The 20541-nt window shown below is 39.2% G+C and overlaps 1 protein-coding gene across 5 annotated transcripts in view; it reads right to left on the minus strand.

Annotated features, from left to right (window-relative positions):
- The window catches only part of RAB27B (RAB27B, member RAS oncogene family), a 137469-nt gene that overhangs the window by 9231 nt on the left and 107697 nt on the right, over positions 1–20541 (minus strand). For 4 of the 5 annotated variants that reach the window (XM_077892318.1, XM_077892336.1, XM_077892307.1 and 1 more), the window contains 3 exons: positions 8424–8595; positions 6666–6751; positions 1562–1665 (listed from right to left, as the gene is read on the minus strand). In XM_077892318.1, the coding sequence (XP_077748444.1) occupies positions 1562–1665; positions 6666–6751; positions 8424–8576 (343 nt within the window). In that variant the 5' untranslated portion in view covers positions 8577–8595. Of the gene's footprint in view, positions 1–1561; positions 1666–6665; positions 6752–8423; positions 8596–9128; positions 9259–20541 lie in introns of all 5 variants that reach the window. The other variant, XM_077892328.1, reaches the window with a different exon arrangement.

The following is a 20541-nucleotide window of genomic DNA, read 5'->3' on the forward strand; positions in this document are numbered from 1 at the left end:
AAATTACCCAGGAATCTAAGGCCTGATCACCAGGGCCTTGCAGTTGAGTGAAAGACTCTGGATTTTAGCCCACGTGAGTTGGGAGGTCCCAGGAGGACTTTGACCAGGGAAATAACATGATCCGATGTTTTTTGTAAAGATTCTTTATTTTAGCGATGGTGGGGGGCAGGGGGTGCATGGCATGGCAGGGAGGAAGAGAGGGAGACAGAAAGAGAATCTCAAGCAGATTCCCTGCTGAGCTTGGAGCCCGAGGTGGGGCTCGATCCCTCGGCTCCAACATCATGACCTGAGCCAAAACCAAGAGTTGGATATCCAACTGACTGAGCCACCCAGGTGTCCCAACATGACCCAATTTTTGAAGAAATATCACTCTGGCCATAGACAGCTCCAACAAATCTAGAAATGACAAGCCTATCACCAGTCCATAGCACTGCATCTATACCACGGTAGGATCAAAATTCATATTTGTAATAAAAATGCAAATGAAATATTCTCTTTAGTGCTACACCAATTTTTGAAAAAGGAAACTCAAATACTACTTTCCTATGCTGACACATATCAGTCTATCTTCAATACCTGATTAGGCTACTTTTAACTTAATGTTAGGTGAAAATTATATAGATTTTTCTACTTAAGGCTTCCTTACCTTTGAACATTTTTTTTTCCAAAAATGCAAAATTTCAGTGTGAGCTAAGACACGCTATGCCTTATCTTCCTGTGGCTGGTGTGCTCTGGGGCAGTTTCTCACCAAATTAACCCATCCGCTAGTTCATGCATTAGTTAACCCGTGTGCAAGGGCATACATTTTTAGGTGCCAGTGAACCCTCTCAGAAAATGCTGTTGCTTTTCTGTCTCCTTTCCAGATTAGATGTCATAGCTCAGATGGTTATAAGAAGTCCTTTTAAGACTTAACTGGATAAGTGGAATTAATAGCCTTTCAATTGCACCTATATATAGGTGTTACTTTCTGATTTTATTTCCTTCAGTTACAAGTAATAAATTGTCAAATATTATATCCCCTCACTGTGCCTATATTGAAAAGTTTTTATAAAAGAGTAATATCATATAGCACCTAGATTTTAGAAAGTATCAGCAATTCCATTAATCATGATTAAAATGGTGATCGTGCAATATCCCAAGAAAGTTGCCCTTTTTAAAGGAAGGCATTGAAATAAAGCAGGTTAGTGTATTAATTTTGCCTGTGTCATTTGATAATGGGTGACATCTGAATGGCTTTAGTAGCCAATGTGGGTTGCTTTCATGGATCCCTTTCTTTTCATTTGATGCATTTCTTCCAGGGAGATTGTGGTGAGCTTGCTCTCTCATCAAGTGAGAGTTACACAGGCTGTTCTAAGAGTGTCAAAGGAAGATATGATCCCAAGCCCCTTTTGGTGAGCCGCATACAGGGCATCACTTTGAAGGTGACATAGGAAATGCTAAAGTCGTGAATTCCCAAGGTTCATCTGTGGAACCCAATCTGGTTTTGTGTTGGGAGGCAAAGAGGCAAATAGAGCTGTTGGGAGCCTCAAATGGCCAATGCAAGTGACTTGGTTCCACTTACTCATCCAGTTTCTGACATTTAAGAAGCTCTGTTGACTGGTGAGGTCAAACATTAATAAGAAACCCATGGCATCTCTGAAAAATGCAGTGGTAAGGCTCCGGAATCTGCCAAGAAAGCACAGCGGATAGTTCTGGAAGTTAGCCCACAAACATATGATGGCAGTATACACAACAACACTATTTCCCTTTGAAATGTGAAATCCCCACGGCATCCCTAATGGATTGTCCTACAGAATGAGAGTGGACAGAAAGACTGCTAAAGGGTCAGGGGAGGGCATCTGGTTGTAGACATTTTTTAGGACCACAACCTGGCTTTCTGGTCCATAGCACTTATACACACAGAGTTTGTAACGTTCAATCACACGCTGGCTTACACAGCCCCTTGGACTCTTTCTTGGATATCTTGTGGTCCACAATTAAAATGAAAGCCACTTTCAAATGGGGACTTCAACTTATACTTTTCAATCTCCCTTGTCTGTGCCTAGAAGAAAGCTTGGCACTTGGTAGCCTAAAAATGAATGCCCATGATTACATGCAGAAAACCACAACCATGGGCATGTTAGCAACCGAAACTGGGGTTCTTTTGCAGGGGGGAAAAAAAACATTGGTGAGAAAACTCCTGTGTCAGCACTCTAGGGGTAAAGCTCAATTCTACTCTGGCATCCGTGTCTCATAAAAAGAGGGAAAAACACTGAAGAAAGAAGGAAGAGAAAGATGATTAAAACACTGAAGAAAGGAGGAAGAGAAAGATGATTAGGGAAAATAAGGCAAGGTCAGAGAGACATAGTAGTTGGAGACAGAAAGTAAGAACGCTCATCTGTGATGGAAGATTCTAGAGAATGTACACTCCCGTGTTGTGTGAAGACTGTCTCTCCCCTGCTCCTACCTCCTCCACCCCAAAACCTTCAGTACAATTGAAGGTATGCTGAGATGCACTTCAATGGCAGGAATGGGCAAAACCAGAGATCACACAGAGGGACCAGAGAAGGTTTGGGTTATACTGACACAGAAGTGAATTTGGAAATGGGTTTTTAGGAAGGCACATAACGTTGAAATACAGACTATCACTTCCTGTCCTAAATGCCCTCCTAATTATTGGTCTCCTATTTTAGCCTATTTGTAGATTCTTTGGTTTCCTTAGAGTTCTATTCTCAGTCCCTTCCCACTCGACATACATTCACTGAGTAACCTCATCTACTTCCCTGATTCAGTTGACACCTTTATGTTGGACCTCAAATGGATAGGTGTAGATTTATCCTGTCCTCCATGCTGTGTGCCCAATTACATGTTGTGTGTTTCCAGCTGGAGGAAACTGAGGCACCTCTAACTTCGAGAGTCTAGACCCCACCTGGCTCCTCCTTTTGATTCCTCCTCCTCCTCCTTCTTTCTTCTTCTTCTTCTTCTTCTTCTTCTTCTTCTTCTTCTTCTTCTTCTTCTTCTTCTTCTTCTCTTCTTCTTCTTCTTCTTCTTCTTCTTCTTCTTCTTCTTCTTCTTTTATTTTTATTTTATTTTTTTATTTTTTTATTTCTTCTTCTATCAGTGCATCATGACCTTTGGGGTTGCCACGGCTTCTTTCTCCTTCACCTACTATGTATGATTACCAAGCATTTTCTGATCTTCTCATTTCTGTCCATCTACTCTCGTTTTGAACCTATCGTCTTTCATCTGAATAACCTCAACAGCCTTCCTAACAGGCTTCCTGTCTCCAGTTTTGTTGGGGACCCTCCCCTTCGCGGATCCGTTCCTGCTGACTATGTAAATCCTTGGCTAAAAACATCTAGATGATGGTGCATTGCTCTTAGGATAATGGCTGAACTCTTCAATACGCTGTCACGCTCTGCATGGAAGTGACCCTTGCTCATCCCTCTAGCTTCCTCTCCTGACTACCCACAGGCATGCTGATCTTCTTTTAGTTCTTAGAAAGTTCACTCTCTCCCCTGGGCTCTCACACATGCTGTTCTTTCTGTGGGTAACCTGGCCTAATGCTTCCTTTACCTCCTACCTCCTTAGCCTGGATAAGACTCTCTCACTCATACATTGTGTATGAGTATATATATATATATATATATAAATAGTCTCCGAGGAAATATCGCTTTCCCAAGCAGCCTTCCTAACACCCATATCTGGGTTAGAGGCTCCACCTGGTGTACCTATCACCTATGTTTTCCTGACACTATCCTAAGGTTATATGGTAATTGTTCATTATCTATTCGAATTCCACCCTACACTTGTGAGCTCCAACAGGAAAGGAGTTATGTTTCTAACTTGTTATCCATTATATTTTCATGGTCCTGAACATAGTGTTTGTTCACAAAGTGTTTGTCTAACTAAGAGAAGAAAAAAAAAGAAAGAAAGAGAATAGCAAGAGATAAAATTATTAAAGATTTCAATGACTTCAAGTAGAGAACGATTCTTTTAATACCAAAGCAAAGAGAACAGATAGTTTAATGACTATTTGCAAGTTTGATTTCTTTGGTAAGGCAGTAATCATAATAATTATGCAATACCAAAAAAATTTACTCAATTCTTTTCTTGTGGAATTGTTCCTACCAGTGCTAGGAGCTCACAGAGATTATAGTGCTTTTATTGAAGTTTTCTTTCTGTGTGGGGATGAGCTGTATTCACAAAATTGTCTCTCACTCAACTACAATGGTGTGCCTAGGACATCTGCTCTCTGTTCTCTCCTAGAGAGAGAGAGAAAGAGAGAGAGAGAGTCTCTGTGTGTTATGTGTGTGTCTCACTTAAGGACAAGACTGTGCCATGCCCTCCTCTCACTGCCCATAGCACATGGCGAAGTTATTTTTTTATGTTAATGATCTTTTTATTGGGGGGGGGAGGCTAGCATTCACAACTTGGGATGGATGTAAGCTGTAATTTCTTGAACATCCATGCTAATGGTCATGCTGAGGCCCACAGCCACAGCCAATTCTGCTGGCTCCAAGTCATGGCTCAAAACGTTTTAAAAATAGAGTGAGTTCAAAGATGCTCCCTTGGTAAAGGTTTCTTTTCAAAAATGTGTGTTAATGGTGACAGCCTGATACCCATTTCACTCCAGTACAACACAGACAATGCTAAACCCCCACATGCAGCATGCCATCAGGACGTGTGTCATTGTCACCATGGGTGGGGACACATGGAAGTCATAGAGGGCCATCCTGCTAAGAGGGGCTATGCTATTTTTAAAACGTGCTTGTTATATGGATTTCATTGGGGTGAACATCTTTGTATCCACAGCAACACAGATAGGACATTCTTGCTCTGGAACAGGCTCATATCTAGGGCCATTCTTCCCAGCTCCCTTGTTATCTCCATTCTTCCCAAGGTGACTCCAGGGGAAAGGCCATTGATTTCCAGCTTTACTCACCAATCTCATGCTGTCCGGTGAGTCAGTGGGGTGGGAAAAGGCAGGACCACATTAAACCCTCCCCCCCACACACACACAAAGATTCCAAAGTCACATTATTACTTTCTCCCTCACTGGGAACTAGAGCTGTGCCCGGTATCTTTGGGGCTTACAAAAGGGGTACGATTTTTTCCTCATTCCCATGATACCACTTTTATCGATAACCATAATCTTATACAGGCTCTACTGCCAGATGTTTTCAGGCACAGGGCTGAGGTATGAGACACTGTTTATCTTGTTGCATAGCTACACCTTATATATACACAGAATGCAAATTCTCAAGGGATGAATAACCTCAGTGTTACTAAGACTGTCCCCAGTATTCCTCACTTCCCTCATAGAGCAGCTGCCTTGGGGGGGCAGGAGAGAGAAGCCTACCATCATGCTGGGCTGACATATCATGTGTGAGGACATATGGGAACCACATTTTCTCATATTACTTCTACAAAAATGAATTAAATTGGTCTATAAAACATACATCTTCGTGACAACAAAACTGACATATGAACAGAAATTCTTGTGAGGAATGACTTCAGAAGAACTAGCAGTGTTGAAGAGTGTGTGTAAATGGAATTCACAGTCAAAAGAGCTAACGGAGAGGGCCCGGCACCTCTCCTGGCGTTTACAGTCACTGAAGGCGAGAACACTTTGGACGCATTTCAAAAACTAAAGTGTTTACAAGCATAAACATTCTAAGACATGTGATGCTGAATTTGGAGGTATGTGCCTTCTAAATATCTTCTCTGACAACCTACTGCCAATTCTTATTTAATCTGATATTGTAAAGCTTCCCTAGCTTGTGGTCTTTAGCATTTTGAAACCTTGGGTCTCAAAGGAATATATTTTCATCAGATAATGGAACAGCACCTCCAGCTCTAAGCAAACAACACTCCTGTCTACTGAGCTTCTCCTGCCTCGGACGTTGTACCAGAGAAGATGCTGGAAAACCAAGCACAATCTCTGTCCCTGTGATGCTGACAGCTTTGTTGGGGTAAGAAGGCCGTAGGTGAAAACAATCTGCCTTATTACAATGGCATATATTACAAATGGCATATAATTAATTGAGTAGCTTAAGGGATGGTAGGATGGGTGTTGTAGGAGATCCCTGGAAGAGGGAGTTTGTTTCAGGTGGGCATTTAGAAAGGCTCCGCAGAGGAAGTAGCTGAGCCAGGCTTGGTGAGAGGAGAGGATCAGGGAAGGTGGGGAGAAAGGAAAACATTCTAGCTAGAGAGCAATGGTGTGACCCAAATCTTAGAAAACTAGGCCAATCGGGAGGCACAGGACAGAGTCTGCAGAAGAACGGAAACAAATAGGAAAGGTCTTAACCACCCTTTTTTCAATTCCCTCTTCAGGTCACACTTGTAAGCATGTTAATTCCCCCACTTAAATTTAATTAAATTCTACAGAAGGTTGTTTTTTTTTTTTTTTTTTTTTCTCCCCTATTAGAAAGTACAAAGACAACACATAACAAGGAAGTCCAGATTGCTGAAGATCCGATTTTTGACATCTGTACCAAATCCGTCATGCTCATTAGGGTTAATTAACTCTAAATAATTTATTTTTATTTCTTGACATAAATATCTATTTCGGAACCTGGAGAAGAGTTGCACAATATTCGCTTTTCAAGTCCACATCCAGTATTCACTTTAAAAGAAGTTTCTCTCAGTTGTTGGTAGCTAGAAACAAAGTAATTCACTATTACCGCTCTTGTCCTGCGGTGTCCCACAGCTGAAGATGCACTTTAAATGCTTTCCCTGATGATCCATTTGGTCCCTGTGTATTATAAACCTAAAAGATACAATTTTCATCAGTTGATATTACTTTGGATTTTGTCAACATTCACATTCTCTGGGTTCACTCAGCATGTTTTTTCTCAATTACTATAATCAAAGTTCATAGTGCAGAATAAATATTTGCTCTGTTTTTTTCCAGAAGTATCACATATACTCTCACTTTTAAATGTCAAGTACAAGTATGATTTTCAACACAATTTAGGCATACTGCAAACTTAAATTAGACACCTTCTGTCATTTCCTCATGGAGGCAGCAAACATTAGATTTAGGACCCAAGTTCTAGGTTTGAATATCAACTCTTCATTTCACTTCTTCGAATCTTAATTTTCTTACAGCAAACGGAGGCCCACAGTCTATTCCTACTTTACAGAGTTACTGCAAACTTCAGTGTGGTAACAAATGTGAACACATTTTCAAAATGGTAAAATGCTTTAGTAATACCTGAAAACCTTTATTGTGACTTGGACTGCCAAAGTGACCTACGCATAAAACACACACAGAATGGCTCAATAAGTTTACACAAGATATTTCAAGTCTTCCTTTGCTTGCCATTTTTTTCAAAGGCTCTTTCTCCTAACATTTAAATTTTCAAAATTACGGCCTTTGGGCTTCTTATTTAAACAAAGCACAACAACTTTAATACTTAATTGGCTCCCCTAAGTATGGTTAATAAAGATGTTTAAAGTGTGGCTTAGCATCAAGTATGGCTTAGTAAAAATGTTTAAAGGGAAAACTTTGCAAGGACTTCTATACCTCGATCAGTGGAGACATTTGGGAGGGGTGAAGTCACAGGAAAACCTTGCAGGGGTTGGAAGCAAGGAGGCTAAGACTACACTAAAAATGTATTGACCTTCAGATAAGGTACACAATTTATAAGGAAGCACGATTTAGCTTCTCAACCACTATTTCCTTTTTCTTCCCCCCAACTCTCAGGCAAAGAGTAGATTTGTGACATCAACTGGAAGCCGCAGCCGTGTTGGCAATCAAGAATACCTTGGGTGGCAGTAAATCTGGCTCAGCTTATGTGTCTATGCTACACGTCTCACATGTCACAATATCCTTATTCCTGTCATTAGCGTCTAGCATAGGAGAAGAAAGCAGTTGTAATTCTCACTTAAACTCCCTTATCTTGGAAAATAGCATGGACGGTCTCACATTCTGTTCATAATAAGCTAGTGATTGATAGCTGAGTCTACACATAAATAAAAATGCAGCGAGCACTTACAAAGCTCATGTTCCAGCTATTTGCCAATCATTCTCTTAACTTCTCTCTGAAGAGTTGAGAAATGAACACTAGTTCTTATCGGGAAACTTAACTCACATCAAGACTTAAGGTTTTTGCAACCCAAATAATTCGAGTTTTGAGAGTTTCCTAGAAAATTCATAGAACACATGCTATATAAACCCGTACATTAGTTCTTTTGTCCTGTGTGCTCTTGGAGACTGGCGAGAGTGCCACTCAATCTTTTTCTTAGCAAAATGTTATTTATAGTTGACAAAAGTAAGCATATTCTAAATTGAATTAAAATGACAGGTTATGAATTTCCTGGGATAAAAGACAGACACCTTGCAATGCAATAAACATAGCTTCTTAATTCTATTTTATATGGGGCCAGCGGAGGGAACCAGCAACAAGATTAACATACCAGTATGGTTAAAAACTCACCACGCGTTTTTCCCGAAAGTCTATTCCTACTGTTGTGATAAACTTGGGATTGAATTTATTGTCTGTGTATCGATAAAGAAACGTTGTCTTCCCCACCCCCGAGTCTCCAAGGGCCAGGAGTTTGATCAGATAATCATAGTCCCCATCGGTCATAGTGATGGTCTTGGTGGGCCTGCGTAGGAGAGGAAAAATAAGTAGGTTATGATAAAAATCAGTTTCCCCTGGCCTTCCTCCAAAATACAACATAAATTTATGTTTCAGGGTTAAAATAGTTGAACACTTCTGTCAAATTCCGAATTAACTTGTTCAGAGGAGCTTCAGGAGTGAGGGCACCTCTATTACTTCGCTCAATACCAATCTTTCTACATCACGGCAGTTAATATGGAACAAAAAGCTACCCGATCCCCACAGCAGCCACTGCCCCAGCAGAAGTCGAACTTAAAGAGCCGCAGCCTTTTGTTTTAAAGCCAGTGCCCTTTGGGGCCAGGAGTATGGGGCCAGGAAGAGAAGGAGGTCACAGGAAACGGAAAAGCCTGCCCAAGATGATGCAGGTAGGCCAGGGAGAGATTAGAATTGCATAGGGGGTAGTGGAAGGGAAAAGCCTAAGGGAATATTTTACATCTCATCATGCATAATGAGCTTTCTATTATGTGCATGCAAAATATTCCTTTTTAATTTAAAAAATTTAACAACTGAGATGACAACCTTTAAAAACATTGATTTGAAATCATTTCAAAAGCAGTGTCTAAAAATCTTCTGTTTTGAAATACCAAAGCCTCTGTTCTCCAATGGCAAATCTGCTGTATTTGGCAAATCTGCTGAATATTTTCCAGACCTTGAAAAAGGAGAAAAGCTAGTAAGAGGCACGACTGTGGTAATTCTGCTAGTATTTCTCCTGCCTGGAGGAATGCCATTTGCCACTTTTCCCATTGTCCTGACCTCCTTTGCCTCAGTCTTCATTTCTTGTGTTGTTAAAATGCCTATGGATGATCCCATGGGCTAAAGCCAAGAACACCTACAACACTGGTAATACCTTTAAGGTACACTCTCACCTACCGAATACTTAATGAGGTTTCCACTCCTGAGGTCGGCGAAAGGATTTGTCCTTTGATAAAACTTTCCAATTCATGAGTTGTAGAAATGGGTTTATTACAACCCCATGTAGAGGAGGGCCTATGAAGTTCCTAGAAAAGTATGTCTCCTATTACATGAAAGGACAATATTTTTCCGCCTTTACAAATCCAAAAAACATCGTACTCTTCAGTTCTGGAGTGATTAAAATTAAATTTCAACAAGTTATCCCGCAGACGCATCTAAAAATTGCTAGATAATTCGAATCATTTTCTACCTGTAAGAAAATGATGTACATGTTCATCACTCCAAACAAAATTTTCTTTTTTACATAGTCACTTTAGTTAGTGATCAAAACTAAAAGGTTTCATGTCTTTGGATAAATAATGATGAAGACGATAATTAGGTACTTAGCAAATCAGTATCATTACATCATTTGGAAGATTGGCAAATTTTTTACATTAGAATTTTCTAAAATTTGAACCATACGCTGCTAAATCCTGTTAAATATATTATGGATGTAGGTTTCTTTAATTAATGAAGCGTTTTGAGTTAAGTGTTTTGAGAGCTGCTAATACATACTTCTATGCTAAAGCTCTCCTCCCCTGTAATATGCTTTCTACACTGAGGGGCCTCTCATGGTGAATGTTCGCTGACAATGAACGTTCTCTCTCTTATTGTTGTTACTTCTGTTCAGGGTCTATACAAAGTACAATCATTGCTCAGGAAGAAATGCTTAGCTTCTATCAACAACCAGCCTTCCTTAATAAAAGGATGCAGATATCCCAAGTATTGACATGAAATTCTTCTTGGAAAATGTGTTCATTGATTGCCTACATAGCAGCGACTAGTTCTAAGTTCAGATGGTTCTAAATATCTTACCAGACTTGATAGTTGAAGAAGTTGCCGTTCCTAGTCTTTGAGCCAAATGCATTGCTAGAGGAGTTTGCTGTCAAAGCAATATCATTTCCCCCCATTTGGGCATATCAGAGCCACCATCACTCAACTTTCTTCTCTCTTTCCTTCCCAAACTTGCTCATGTGCAACTGCTCTGAAGGGTGATAAAGTCTGTCATTTCACTAATAGAATTAGATGAAACTGTTAATTCTCTTGGGAAAGAAGAATTAAATTTGTTCTGAAATACAAGTGACCAAAAAAAAAAAAAAAATGAAATACAAGTGACCAAAAAAAAAAAAAAAATGAAATACAAGTGACCAAAGCTGATTTCTTCCCTGAGCACAAGTCTTGATCAAGGGGGAGAAAATTAAAATTAAAAGCTACTGGCTAAAAAAAAGTAAAAATAAAGTAAAATAAAGCTACTGGCTGCCTAAATACAAGATAAAAGCTGGAGGATACTGCGGCGCCCAGGCCTAGAAAAATTAAAATGATAGAGTCAAGAAGGTAGATCAGTATGCTTTAAATTTTTTTTAAGATTTTATTTATTTATTTATTTATTCATTCATGAGAGACACACAGAGAGACACAAGCAGAGGGAGAAGCAAGAAGAGGGAGCCCGACAGATTCGATCCCAGGATTCCAGGATCACGCCCTGAGCTGAAGGCAGGCACTAAACCACTGAGCCACCCAGGTGTCCCCATATACTTTAAAATTTGCTTAAAGTTAACTATGTCTTTTTCAATTTTTTTTGTGTGTGTGTGTGTGACAGAGTTAAGAAAAAGCTAAGTCCGAGCAAATCTAGTTAAATATCTTCTCTATTTGGTATCAGGTCCAACCATGAACATTTTTAAAATGTGATTTATAACATAGTTTCCGATAAGGCATGCGTACACTTAAAACTTAAAGACGCAAGAAAATATAACATAGTTTTACAAGACAGGAAACATGAGTAACTGGAAGATGAGTCAAATAGTTGTGCTTTTAGTGCAAACAAAACAGTGATCTTCGTGGGCTGCAATGGTCTGAGAAGACTCTGTAGAGGAAGATGAACTTGCATTTAATCTTTATAACAAAGGGAAGAATTAAATGGGAGGAAAGAAGATACAGGACCACTGTATGGGATGACCTCCCACTTGTAGAATGAGGCTACCACCACTTGCAAGGTACATGACCTACCAGGTATTTTTGATCAGCAATTTGTTCTCTGTTATTGTTACATAAACTTGCCCTGGGCAATACTGGACTTGCCTCCTGCTCAGGCTCTAATCCAGAGTGAACAATTGGCAGCCGTGGATCATATTTAATGTGGCCCACACTGGCTCTTTTCTCTAAGTGGAGGGTTGTGGCTACTTTGTGGCATTGGACAAAAATTCCACCCAAAATGAATGCAAAGGCTGGCACTATAGAAAACCTTTATTAGTGTCTCTAGTAGACTCCTTAAAGCAATTGACAAAATAGACTCAGCATGAGATCGTTTGCCTCTTAAATTTCTTTTGAAAATGAATTTTCTCATTTTTATATCACTATTCATACACAGTTATCTAATGCGGTTCCTCTCTTATTACCATGTGATTTTCTGAGTCCTAAAATCATATGACCTCAATATTCTATCCTTGGCCCAGCAAATATGACACCACAAAGAAAAATAAAAGCCTTGGCAAAGTTTCCTTTACCAAGAACGGAGCTAAAAAAAAAAATGATCTGGGAAGGATCAAAAAGCTGACAAGTTTAGCAGTATTTATTCTTGCACAATGATTGATGGTCTTGTCAGTTCTTCGTTCTATGGATCTAAAAGTAAAGAAAAAGCCAGAAGAGTGCTGTACTTTAGGAAAGATGTCTGACTCTCTACCAGTATCACTGTGTCACCAGCTATACCTTAAGAGCCACGAGGTCTTTTAGACACAGAAACTGAGGCATCATCGTCAGAGCCCTTCATGGGAAGGTAAGGGGCTGGGAAGAGTAGGAAAAAGTATTCAAAACTCTTGGGAGGCTCTGCTTAATGCAGAATCTCAAAGATAGAAGGAAATCTAAGTTACCCTGTGGCGCAGTCCTCAGTTTCCAGATAGGAAGTCACGTGCACAGAAATTATGTCATTGGTGGGATGACAGCTTTTAACAAAAAAATCCAAGACTGCTGTTTGTTATAATTTGAAATGAAAAGTGAGTTAGATGGGTTGAAAGTAGAAACATTTTCCTTCTACAGGGAAAGGAATTTTCTCTGGTTTTTCACAGGAACATGATTTTCATAGTTAGACTCTCTCAAATGAGGCTGCCCACAGTTCCTTTCTCTCTTTTCCCCACTGCTGTGCCTCCTTCTTGTTCAACATAAATTCTATTTGCTCAGAAACGGAATGTCCTTTGTCCACTGCTGGATCCACAGAGTCCAGTACAACGGTCGGCTTATATTAGGGGCTCAGCACATATATGTTGAGTGTCAGAGCCACGCAAATGTCATAATTAATGAAATTAATCTTTGAGCATTTGGTGGAAATGGTATCCTTCCAAGTTCAGGACTTCTCTCCTTCCTTTCTCAGTTGTGGAGTGAATATTTAGATTAAATGATCTTTGTAGGACATTCTGGGTTTGGCTTCCTGAGCTCATTTTTCTATTTCTATAAAAACCTTCTCGAAATAGGATATTTATAGCTTCAGAGAAGCAGTTTCAAAGAAACTAGGAACAGAGAAAGCACAGAGGGAACGTAATTTTTGGAAGTGAGAGCTGTATTGGCAGAGAGCATATAAACTTGTCAGTTGAATAGGTCAGGGCTCAGAACTGGGCTTCTACATGAAAGCATCCATTCACCCATCTAACTCATACTCACTGACACCTCGTAATTTGTATGATATTTTGTATGACACTGAGGATATGCTGTTTTCTCCCGAGGGGAGGAGCTTAAACACTACAGACATGTATGGACGACCACGATACAGGCGACTTACTCATGCAAACTTACAATGTTCTGTGCAAGTTCTTCAAGTAACAATCTTCAAAATGCCATGATAAGTTATGACCCTGTGACTTGAACTTATTAATTGGTAAAAACCAAGTTAATATTCCTTTTTTAAAAGATTTTTATTCACTTATTTATTTGAGAAAGGGGGACACACATGGAGAGAAAGAGCATGGAGGGGCAGAGGGACAAGCAGACTCCCCGCTGGTTAGGAAGCCCAGAACAGGGCTCAACCCCAGGACCCTGAGATCATGACCACCCTGAGATCATGACCTGAGCTGAAGTGAGACACTTAACTGACTGAGCCACCCAAGGGTCCCAAAAGCAACCTAATATGTGTAAGGCACTTCGGAAGCTTAAAATAGTAGACAAACTATCAGTGATATTACCTTGTAGGTGCTTTAAATAAAATAAAGCTATCGAGCATAAAGTGGATCGATGCTTAATATTTCCTCATGTATCTTTATTCAACTGGTTTGTATTGGGCTCCAATAGGTACATCTTGAAATCTGGAATTCTCATGGCAAGATGTCATTGAGTGATGGCTTGAGGGTGGTTCTTATTGACTGATCTTGGAACCACATTCATGGCTTAGGGGTTAGAGTTAAATTATGGCTGGAACTGGGGGCATCTGGGTGGCACAGTGGGTTAAGTGTCTGACTCTTAATTTCAGCTCAGGTCACAATCCCAGGGTCATGACATTGGGTGCTATGTGGGGCTTCACACTCAGCAGGGAGTCTGCTTGAGATTCTCTTTCTCCCTCTCTGTCTTCCCCTCCCCCCTAGTGTCTCTCTTTCAAATAAATAATAAATCTTTTAAAAAAATAAATTCTAGATGGTACTTAAAGGACCTATAGTCTGTGCATCAGAAGGACAGAAGGCATTTTATGAAGGAAGGGAAGATGGGAGTAATTTAAAAAAAAATTGTATTTGATAGCATTTGGTTCTGTTGGGAAGATTTTCATTTTGATTCTTCTTAAAGACTATTTATAATTAATGGACATGAGTGTGTATGGAAAATTCAAACCTAATTGTAAGTATAAATCAATATCAACTTAATCAAACCTTGACTTCAGCTAACAATGGTCAATGTGTCTATTGCAGCAATCAAATCTATTTTAAAAGATATAAAGTGTCTGTTTTGTTTCATTCTATGATCAAGGGATCTACTATAACAGAGATAAACCAAGAAATTATTGAACTCGAAAGTTTAGCTTATTGCCCTGAAAATAAGCGGTAAAAACTCTAGCACAAGTCAACTTTAAACTGATTTATCTCTAGTGATATAAATTCTTTAAATTATTCTCACATATTAAACTCACCTCTAAGCCAATGAATAATTTTGTCTAAATATTTTTTTCTCAAAAGTAACATTTTTCTTTTCCATGGGCTTAGTTTCGTGGTAACTTTTGAAACTATGTGAGGGTTTTTCCCCTTTTTTTCTTTACTTTTTATTACAAGAAATCTCAAACTTATATAAGATTTGAGGGAATACTAGTATACTCTCATATATCAATCAGCCAGCTTCTAAATTATCAATACTCCCAGGTCTATACCCCAGAGAAATGCAAACATATAGCCACACAAAATCTTGTACACAAATGCTCATAATAGTCCCCAAAAGGAAACAATCCAAATGTCCATTAATGGATGAGTGTATAGACCAAATGTGGTGTGGCCACACGATGGAATATTATTCAGTCATGAAAAGGATAAAGTACGGACACATGCTACACCGTGGATGAACCTTGACAACACACTAAGTGGAAGAGGCCAGATATAAAAGGTCACAGATTTTATGATTCAATACATATGTAATATACAGAAACGCAAACTCAAGGAGACAGAATATAAATTAGTGCTTGCCAGAGGACGCAGGGAGGAGGAGGGATGGGAAGTGACTGCTAACGAGGAAGAGGCTTTTGGGAGTGATGATGACAATGTTCTGGATTTAGATACTAATGGGGGCACATCTTTGTGAATGTACTATATGGCGCTGAATTGTATACTCCAAAAGGGTAAATTTTATGATATATGAATTACATTCAGTGGAGCTACTGGAAAAGCCCAACAAAGTAAGAATATCATATCTTATTTTTAAAATATTATTTTTAGCTGAGCTCCCCTAGCTGGGCGTTAATTAATACCTGTTTACAGTGAAGTCACTTACGAGTAAGAATCATGTGTATTCAGATAATAATATCCTCCTGAACCCTAGTGCAAAGGACCTATAGAATATACTCTATGAACCTAATTTTCAGTAATTTCTTTTTTTATAAAAATATCCCTTATGGGGCACCTGGGTGGCTCAGTCAGTTAAGTGTCTGACTCTTGACTTTGGCTCAGGTCATGATCTCAGGGTCTGAGATCGAGCCCCACTTCAGGCTCCAGGCTCAGTGCATGGGGTATGCTTGAGATTCTCTCCCTCTGGTGTGCAACCTCCACCCTGCTGCCCACTGCCGCATTCTCTCTCTCTCAAATAAATCTTCTTAAAAAATTCCTCAATTGACTGGGTCCTGATAAGCAAGTGGGCTCACAAATCAGGAGTAATTAAAAATCACTGAGAAACAGCAGGGCGGACTGGTGGTCAGGAGTCTGTGAACAGCCCAGGAACAGAACTTGGGTGTGGATATCGTCCCAATGATACAGGTTCCAATGCTGCTGATGATCAGCCTTCCCTGAGGAGTTTACAAGCACAAACTCTAAGATGTCTCCAGAATTCTTAGAGAATCAGAATCTCCGTAGGCAGGTCCTGGGACTTCGAGTTTACATATTCCACTAAAGTACAACAGTACAACAGCCAGATTTGGGAATTGCTTTTCTTCCTCTTTTTTCACCTTGAGGCATATACAGGAAACTGTTCCAGATGGTTGAGACTCTTAAGCCACTTCAGCAACTCATTTTGAGTAGAAAAAAAAACCCCATTGGTCAAGAAAAGTCAGTTTATCTGATTTGATCTTGTTACAGTTGAGAGCAATTTCCCCTTGCTGATTGCCATCAGCCAAGCTTGGCACATGGCTACTGGAGTCCTCCTTCTGCCCGTACCCGCTACTACAAAGCCCTTGACGTGCTTTCCCAGCTATGTATCATTTTGTTACTTCACATATTTTAAACCTTGTTTCCCTGAAAGTTAGGATTAGTCCTCAAAACATTTTTACCACTGGAACCACATATATTATATGCACTGAAGACTTTGCATAAATGTTTAAGTAAATTAAGCTTTAAGAATTTTTTGAAAGATTTATTATTTGACTTGAAAAGGTCTTATGCTTATCATCCTAAGTGAATCATATGAATCATATGATTTATCTTTCATTAGTGAGCTTACTTTTAAAAAAAATGCCTTTTTAGGTCCTTTCATCCAGGACTTTAACAAGGGAGCAAGAAAAATAAATGTAAATTCCTTGAAATTCAGCAAAGCCTTATATGGAAAGACATGTATCTTTTCCAGAACTGAAAAAACCTTTGAGGTGATACAACATATTAGGAAGTATACACATAGAGGTTGACAGCTTCCCTGAAGCCAGTCAGCAAGACCAGAAAATGGGTTTTCCTAACCTAGTGGTTCTCAAACTTGGCTGCTTTTAAAACTTCCTGATGCCCAGACCACACCCTAAGTCACGTAAATCTGACTCCTGACGGTGAGACAAAAGCATTAATATTTCTTTCATGCTCTCCAGATGATTCCAACCTACAGTCAAGTTTGAGAACCACCACACTGCCTTTTAAAGATTTTATTGATTTGAGAGAGAGATAAAGTGCGTGCACATGGACATGGTGAACAGGGGATGGAGGTGAGGGGAAGGGGCAGAGGGAGACAGAGTATCTTAAGCAGACTCCCTGCCCAACTCGATCTCACAACCCTGAGATCACAACCTGAGCCGAAACCCAGCCAGAGGCTTAACCGACTGTGCCACCCAGGCGTCCCAAGAACCACCACACTACCTTTTAGCAGAGAGACTCCTCACTGCCAGTGAATGATTTCTAATTTCAATAGTGCAAGTAACTCCGAGTTTCCTACTATAGCTAAGAGGAGAGCAGAGTGGATCATATTCATGAAAACATATTGTTTCCTAAGGCAGTGGCTGGTTGAAAGAGGATTCATTTTCCCACCATAGGTCCCAGCCTCAGTGGGCCCACTGGCACCGGCCACAGGAGCTGCTTTCCCTCATCATGACAGGGCATGCGACCTCTGTGATGGCAGTCAATCCATCTTTTTCAATAGAGTTATGTGACATATGGAAGACATTGGGTGTACATATGTAAATGGAAGCTTCAATTCTTAACGTCTCCACATAGAAGACAGATATGACTTTAAGCTAAAGAGATGAGCATTTGATAAGATGTTTTCCTAAGTTTTCAGACATTGGCCTAATAATCTTGCAAAATTGTGATCATTTTCCAGCTGGCTGCTGCGTTGAGGAAGTCTTGCCAAACTTCTAGTGCTTTGCTTCATTGTGTGAGAAAGGGCATACTAATCAAAATATCTGCCCACAAATTCTGCATTTCTCAAATGTGAGGGAGCCAAGTTAGATAGTGTCTATGGGTTCACGTATCTATGAAAAAAAAAGATGAGTTCCATATTAGTACAGTTTTCTCACTTAAAGCTAATTCTAGGTAACTCATAGAGCCATATAATTCCAAATATAAAAAAGATGAAAAAAAATCCATGACCTCTTTAGGAAAAGAATGTTGGCTGGTTGTTGTTTTAGCTGATCTTTAACAGGAAGCATTTTATGAGCTTAATTAATGCTGAAAAAGAAAGACTGTATGTATCTGAATGGAATTAGTCCAAAGAAAGTACTTATCTCAAGGGCTCTTTCTATATTATGTAGATGTTCATGTTAATTGAAATTTCTAGATTAGAATTTTATTTCTGTAATACGTACAAGGCTGAGTAGAAAATATAGAATGCTCTTACAAGTGGTTCTTAACCCTTATGTGATTGGAGAGAAAATAAATACATGTTAAGTCTCTTTATCTGATAAGTTATTTGACATGGACTCTATACCAGAAAATCTATGGCTCTAATTCTAAGCGGTATTCAGAGGAGAGTAAAAAACTCATAAAGCCCCCAAACCAAATAATCCAGTTAAAAAATAGTAGAAGGGATGAATAGACATTTTTTCCAAAGAAGACATCCAGATGGCTAACAGACACATGAAAAGATGCTCAACATCACTCATCACCAGGGAAACACGAATCAAACCTACAATGAGATGTCACCTCACACCTGTCGGAATGGCTAAAATCAACAGCAGAGGAAACAACAGGTATTGGTGAGGATGCAGAGAAAGGGGACCCTCTTATACTGTTGGTGGGAATGCAAATTGGTGCAGCTACTCAGGAAAACAGTACGCAGTTTCCTCAAAAAGTTAAAAATAGGACCACCCTATGATCCACCCATTGCACTAGTTGTATTTACTCACAAGATACAAAAATACTAACTCAATGGGATACATGCCCCCCTATGTTTACAGCAGCCCTGGATTTTCAGCCATTTTGCCACTATGTGGCTAAGGGCACATCACTTAATTCTTACAGTCTTTACCTGCAGTTGTAAGTATGTAAAGTACCTGGCTCAATGCATTCGATCATTATGTATTCCCCCTTCCACTCTTAACTTGCCAAGAAATAGAGAACCATTAAAAAAAAAAAAAAAAACTCCAACCATTTTGACCAATGACACAACATAACAAAACCACAAAACAATTCATCAATTCCTGCAGGTTCCTTTGTAACTTAAAATGAAGTCACCAAATTTCCCAGAACAAAGGTGGTGTAGAAATCCCAGTAAATGGGCATAGCTAAATTTTAAAAAGCTGGTTTTCCTTTTACTTGACAAAGCACTAGATTAATTCAACTACTTTATCCCCTGCTGGAGCTCTGATTAAAAATACAGTATGTCAACAATGCCTAATTACCGCTTTAATAAGCCTATTGTTTACTTCTTGGCAGTAACCTAATCAACTGACCATGTCTTAAACTCACCTAGTATTTTCCAATATAAAACATTTATAATTTTGTTTTTGATGACTTTGACCTCCAGCTGTTACTAGTGAGAAAAGAAAAGTCACGATTAGCACAAAGATATTTACAGCTATGTACTCCCATCTCTGCTGTTTGGTGCTTTTTCAAGTCTAATCAGAACAGAGCAGAAGGCAGCTTGGTGCCTTGCTCAGAGCCCTAGCCGGCCAGCGTAGTTCTCCATTCCGTAACATCCTTTAACTTGAGAGCTGGTGAACATTTTTTGGTTAATAACAATCTTGGCCTGAGAAAAGTCATGAAATATTCAACGATGCGAGTGGTTTCCTAAAATTATACTTTATAGAAAGGTTGCTACTCATAATTTTGCATTGTGCTTTTGTCCAATTTTTTTTTTCACTGAGAAAGGGACTTTCATGTGGGAACATATCCCCTTGACTGTTTATATCCATAGTGACTGTTCTCACCGAAAAAGAATCGTGACCTCAATAAAGAAATGCCAGAGTTGGAGTTTTTATAAACTAAGATTTGTTACAAGACAGTTCTTATAAAATTAGCTTTGCCTCTATTTTCCAGATTGGTTCTAAGATGAGAGGAAACTCTGCGGTATGCTGCAGGAACACAGATTGGGTTATGGTGATCTCTCATCTCTGCAAAATCACCATCCTGAAGTCCCTTCCTGCCCAAGGAAAAACGTGATCACATTTTCCATTAAAGATTTACATTTTACTTTCTGGTATTTTTTTTTAACAAAAGGACAAGTATCATAATTTACCACTTTAAATCAAAATCCTGAAAGGAAAACGTTAAGATTTTAGTGAGAAAAATAATCACAGTAAGCTGTCTGTCACAAAGAATAGCATTTGTTATATCCGACACTTTCCAGTTTACGGAAAGTCTGTGTCTCAAAGAAATTTTGGGGAATCAATTCATTTCCCCTATATCAAAGAATGTTCTTCCTATATCATTTCCACTGTTTTGAAAAGGAAAATCCAAATATCTTCCTTAACTGTCTTATTTCCTAAGGTTCCAGTAACAAGCGAAGGGTTTCTTTTAAGAAGTTATATTATTATAGCTAGAAGTAAAGGTTTTCATGCTGAAATCTGAGCCCATTTGGATGGATATTATTACAATAAGAGGGAAAAATATGGAAGCTTAATGCTTGTGTATTACATTTCGGAAATAAAACTTCTAGTTGCATTTAATAGCAAAACAGG

Source organism: Canis aureus, chromosome 1 (assembly GCF_053574225.1).
Source record: "Canis aureus isolate CA01 chromosome 1, VMU_Caureus_v.1.0, whole genome shotgun sequence".
Classification (NCBI taxonomy): Eukaryota; Metazoa; Chordata; class Mammalia; order Carnivora; family Canidae; genus Canis; species Canis aureus.